This window comes from Lotus japonicus, chromosome 4 (assembly GCF_012489685.1).
Source record: "Lotus japonicus ecotype B-129 chromosome 4, LjGifu_v1.2".
Taxonomy (NCBI): Eukaryota; Viridiplantae; Streptophyta; class Magnoliopsida; order Fabales; family Fabaceae; genus Lotus; species Lotus japonicus.
The window spans coordinates 41,464,162-41,470,132 of NC_080044.1; the positions used below are offsets into that span (position 1 = coordinate 41,464,162).

At 36.9% G+C, this 5,971-nt stretch overlaps 2 protein-coding genes across 2 annotated transcripts; both read left to right on the forward strand.

Annotated features, from left to right (window-relative positions):
- Positions 1 to 1,216: 1,216 nt before the first annotated feature.
- Positions 1,217 to 1,948, forward strand: LOC130712757 (uncharacterized). Its single transcript, XM_057562575.1, has one exon. It carries the CDS (start codon positions 1,217 to 1,219, stop codon positions 1,946 to 1,948), a length of 732 nt encoding a protein of 243 aa, XP_057418558.1.
- A 51-nt stretch (positions 1,949 to 1,999) lies between these two features.
- On the forward strand, positions 2,000 to 2,596 carry LOC130712758 (uncharacterized). Its single transcript, XM_057562576.1, has one exon. It carries the CDS (start codon positions 2,000 to 2,002, stop codon positions 2,594 to 2,596), a length of 597 nt encoding a protein of 198 aa, XP_057418559.1.
- The last annotated feature ends 3,375 nt before the right edge of the window (positions 2,597 to 5,971 follow it).

The following is a 5,971-nucleotide window of genomic DNA, read 5'->3' on the forward strand; positions in this document are numbered from 1 at the left end:
TCCAAAACCTCCATACCCACACAGTCACACAAGAAGAAGACGAAGTTGCAGGGCATATTTCCTCTGTTGAAGTCAAAACGGTGTTGCTTCTGAAATCCATTTCTGCATCTTCTAACTCTTGCTGGTAACCATTATACATATTGAATCATGTGTTATTTATTCATTAAAAAAATAAAAATCCACTTGCAATTTAGCCACTTTAGCTTTGTCTTTTGGAATTTCGCTATTAAATTCAATATTGAATCATGCCACTGGTCCCTTAGCTTCTAATTTATTGCTTTAGAATATAGATTTTGTCCTTTTGCTATTGAATCATGCATTTTGTTAAACTTAAATGTGTGTATTTCTTAGTTGGGTTTTGAAGATAGTGAATTGTAAATTTATAACCATGTATGTTTCACTTTTTGTTATTAAGTATTATCAATAACTCACAATCTCACAGTCTAATTTTTTTATTTAAACTTTATAGACACTGTGTGTGATGCCTTTGAAATAATTTTCAGTGTGGTCACATTTAATTATGGTTGTTTGATTTTAATTCTAGACTTTATCAATGGAAAAGTTTTACAAAAGGAAGTCAACTTCAGAGTCAGAGCCTTCAACTTCTCAACCTCAAGCACTTGATAAAACCTTGGGTCCATCCACAAAAAAAAAAAGATTTTTGGATTTTGATTCAGTAAATCTTCCTAATGATCCTGGTTTAAGGCCAAGAATTTCATGTTATCACCCTAATGATAGAGATGAAATTAGAAGATGTTATCTACAAAATGGTCCTTGTCAACCAAAAGAGATTAGTTTTCCACAAGGAGAATTTGGAAATATTCTTCGTAGGTTCAACCCCGATTGGTATTTGAAATATGGCCATTGGTTAGAATATAGTAAAAAAGAAGATGCGGTATTTTGTTTATGTTGTTATCTCATGAGGTCTAACGTTGGAGAACATAGAGGTAGTGGAGATACATTTATAACAAAAGGCTTTACAAATTGGAAGAAAAGTGACAGGTTGCAAACTCATGTTGGTGGTGCAAATAGTCCTCATAATCAAGCTTGGAGAAATTGTGAAGCTCTAATGAAACAATCACAACACATTGAAGTTGCTTTGGGCAAACAATCTCATCAAATTAAATAAGATTACCGAGTTCATTTGACTGCTATAATTGATTGCATTTTGTTTTTATTGCGCCAAGGGTTAGCTTTTCGTGGTAATGATGAGTCAATGTGTTCAAGTAATAAGGGGAATTTCCTGGAGCTTCTAGATTTTCTTTCCAACCACAATGATACTATTCATCAAGTTTTAAAGAATGCTCGTGGAAATCTAAAACTCATAGCTCCTAAAATACAAAAAGATATTATTAGAGTTGCTGCTTGTGAGACTACTAGAGTTATTCTTGATGATTTGGGTGATAATTTATTTGCTATTTTGGTTGATGAATCTCGAGATATCTCAATTAAGGAACAAATGGGTGTGGATTTATGTTATGTGAATGAGAAAGGACAAGTTATAGAGCGTCTTCTTGGTCTTATTCATGTTCCCAATACTAATGTTTTATCACTAAAGTTTGCTTTGGACTCATTGTTTGCAAAACATGGGATAAGCTTGTCAAGATTACGTGGACAAGAATACGATGGAGCAAGTAATATGCAAGGTGAGTTTAATAGGCTCAAAAGCTTGATATTGAAAGAGAATAGTTGTGCATTCTATATTCATTGTTTTGCTCATCAACTTCAATTAGCTCTTGTTACAGTAGCAAAAAGGCATGTTGAAATGGCATTGTTTTTTAATACAGTTGCTAATTTGTGTAATAGTGCTGGAGCTCCATGTAAGCGTCGAGATATTGTTCACGAAAGTCAAATTGCTAGGGTGAAAGAAGCATTGCAAAATGGAGAAATTTCTAGTGGGCGTGGTTTGAATCAAGAAATTGCCATCAAGAAGGCCAGGGATACTTGATGGGGCTCGCATTATGGTTCATTAGTTAATATTGTTTCTTTGTTCTCTTCAATGATTGATGTTCTTGAAATTGTTGAGGAAGATGGCAAAAGTTTGGACCAAAGAGCTGAAGCAGGTGCTTTGTTGGATTCTGTTCAATCTTTCGAATTTGTTTTTATCTTACCCTTGATGAAAAATATTTTGGGGATTACAAGTGAATTATCTCAAGCATTACAAAGAAAAGATCAAGATATTGTGAATGCTATGAAATTGGTGTCAGTATCAAAGCAAAGGTTGCAAGCCATGAGAGATGATGGTTGGCATTCTTTACTCAATGTGGTTTCATTATTCTGTGAAAAACACAATGTTGTCATTCCAAATATGATTGATATCTTTCAAAAACATGGAAGATCAAGGCGCAAAATGGAGAAAGTCTCTAATTTGCATCATTTTCAAGTTGAATTATTCTATCAAGCGATTGACCAACATATTCAAGAGTTGAATAATCGTTTTACAGAAGCTAATACTGAATTACTTCTTTGTGTAGCTTGCTTGAGTCCAAGAGATTCATTTGTTGCATTTGATAAGGAAAAGTTGATTCGTTTGGCTCAATTCTATCCTTCGGAATTTTCTCATGTGGAACTTTTGGTACTAGATAGTCAGCTTTAAACTTATTTTATAGACATTTGCTCTGATAGTGAATTTTCAGAATTGGGTGGAATTAGTGATCTTGCTACAAAGCTTGTGGAGACCAAAAAGCATATTGTATATCCATTAGTGTATTTCCTTTTGAAGTTGGCTTTGATACTCCAGTGGCAACTGCAACAGTTGAAAGAGCTTTCTCTTCAATGAATATTATCAAGAATCGGATGCGAAATCGCATGGGGGATGAGTGGTAGAATGATTGCTTAGTAACTTATATAGAGAGAGAAATATTTGATAGTATTGAGAATGAAATTATTGTGCAATGTTTTCAAAATATGAAAACTCGTAGAGAACAATTATGATGTGTATTGAGAAGTTTAATAGTAATATGTTATGTTTTTAATGTTGTAAATTTTTATGTGTATTTTGCCCTCACAACCTATTAATCCTGGATCCGTCATTGGATGATCCTAGTTTTTTTCTTGGGCAATGCTGTAAGACCCAAGATTTTAAGCTTAGGATCAGTGGAAGAGATTTCCATTTACGATTAGGGTTGATGTATTGTGAAAGGAAACCTGAACAAGAGTTTGTCAAATGAAAAAGATTTATGAAGGAGAAAGTTCAGGAAAAGTCAAAGGATTTTATCGAAGTCGATTTAAGTTATAGCACGATCGTTATACGCTTAAACCTAGGTCAGAAACCCTAGTATATAGCTAATTTTCACTTTTAGGCACGACGGAAGTTAATTCCAAAAATCTTCAGAGAAATGTTAGAACTTCTCTTTTTCCATATATCACAATCGTTTCGAGGCGAAACTCTAGGATCTACGAACGTCCGATTCCAATCATCGGAAGTTTGCCGAAACCGAATCCCTGGTATTTCAAAACCCTAGAATTTCTCGACAATGAAGACTTTATCTATTCAGAGCTTCAAATGAATATTCTACACGCGTACACCCATTTCTCTTGATGATTTCAATCTTTCTTCCGAAGGAAGTTTTCTATTCCGACTTTTGATGCAAAAAGCAACTTATCGGGTAAAATAGTTTTATACCGACTATGCTTTAGTTGCCAAAAATACAAAGAGACCTCATCTTAGTTTTGGAATTCTTTCGCCAAAACATATCTATTAATTCACGGAGAATGACGCCAAAAAAATCAGATTCGCGAAACTTTCATTTTCCCGCGAATTTCCACCTTCTATATATAGCAAAGAAAGGAAGAAAAAAACCAAAAAAACTACCCATTTCCCCACCCAAACCCGCGGCCACAAAGAGGAAGAAGGAGGAGAAGATTTTCTTCATCGTTTGCTTGATCGTCGATCAATCAGTTGCTACTTCAAGGCTTCGAGGTATAGTCGCTAATCCTTACCTCTGATCGCTTTTTCCATAGCTTTTCTGTAGAGTTTTCTGAGTGGATAGTTTATGGGTTTTTGCAAAACTATCCTGAATCTTTCATTTCTGATTCTAAACCTCTTCTATATGTGCCCAAGATCACTTCTGCCGGATTAGATTTTCCGTTATGTCGCCGGAATTCCGCCGGAATCAATTTGAACCTAAAATACCCATTTTTGGAGTTTTTGAGGTAAAGCTTCAACCTTTAGGCTAAAACCTATCGCCTTAGCTTAGTGCTAGTAGGATTAGTTGTCATAAACGTCGTTGGTGACGTCCCTGCAAAATTTTATTTTTGGGATTTCAGTTTTGAAAATCCTAAGTTAAAAATCATGACCAAAATACCCCTGCGACAGTTTTTGATCCGATAATTTTTCCGAGTTCAGAATACCCTTAGTTACGGCTAATGATAGCATAGGAACCAAGTTTGATCGAAGAAAAATCGAGCCCCATAATTACCTAAAGTGGCCGAGCCCTATTAAGGGGGAGGAGGAAAATTTCCTTTTCCGAAAACTTGTCTTTCGCGCTAGATTATCGTACCTTAGAGTATAGATTACTTCGTGTAACCTTAGTAAGTATCGATAGCTTAGTTCTCGATAGATTCTGATAGTATTTCTGTGACTTTGCTTTAAAGGAACTTTTGAGGAATTTCCTGAGGAGCAACGCTTTGCTTGTGAGGAAGAGTTAGAAGATAATCCTGGAGAATCTGCAAGTGAGGGCTTCTCACTGAATCTCTAGTTAATGCTTAGGGTCGATGTTTCGACATTGTTTACTGTTTATGCACTGGAATTGTGTGTGATTGGAAAATGTTTTCTGAGGCTTCGGCTGACAATGTAGATGATTCATCTACTGAATGTTTTTGAGATTGACTTACATGCTATGTGCTATGTGGGTAATCTAGGATGTGTGGTGCATGCTTTATATGCTAAGTGCTAAGTGTTTATGATGCGATTTATTGATATATGACATGTTGTTGATTGTGATGATTTAAATATGCTCTGTACTGGAATCTGAGATTCTGAATGGTGAGAATAGCGGGCAGGTCATGCCGATTTTATTTTGAGAGTTTTGAGAAAGTTTGATAGGACGAACGAGGTTCGGGCCTTAATTTTGTTTAGTGGATCGAGACATCCTCTGGAAGCGACTTGGGATTGGGAGATCCTGCAAATGTATAAGACTTGCGATAAGACGAAATGGAATCTATTTTATAAAGAAAATTCATAAGACCTTAAATAACCTCAAAATCTTTAAGTAATGATAACAACCTCGAAGGAAGGCATTGGAAGTCAAGTCATAGTTTTGGAAAAACGAGGAGTGTCGTCGGATCCAAGTGTTGAGGAGTTTGGTAAGTTCTGAGTATGTTGGTACTCCTTCGCTCGTTGAGCAGTTTGTTAGCCATCCAAGGGATGAGCCGAGAAGCTTTACTGAGGCGTGAGACCTTGTGAATGCGTGATACTCCACTGAGGCGTGAGACCTTGTGGAAAGCATGGACCTTCACTGAGGCGTGAGACCTCGTGAACGGCATGAAGCTTCACTGAGGCGTGAGACCTTGTGAATGCGGGATACTCCACTGAGGCGTGAGACCTTGTGGAAAGCATGGAACTCCACTGAGGCGTGAGACCTTGTGAGAGCATGAAACTTCACTGAAGCGTGAGACTTCGTGAGAGCATTGATGACCCGAAGAGTCATCGTGAGTGGTTGCACTCATTTTATGATTATTGTATTTTGTCGCAGAATCGACTTTACCTTCGGGTAAGCTTTTAGAAACTTTAATTTACCTAGAACACGTGGCGACGTGTCGAGTGAGATCGGAGACGTTGGTTGACTAATCATCCTGCATTCATGCAACATTAATGGGGTATTAACACAGGACGTATTCTGGACCTCGTCGGATTCCAAAATGGTCATAAGACCCGGATTTCCGTGAAAGAGCGTTTGTAAACGTCTCTTGTAGCAGACCGAAATGGCAGACCTACGGGTTACGGCTGATCTGACTACCTTTGTGTGGT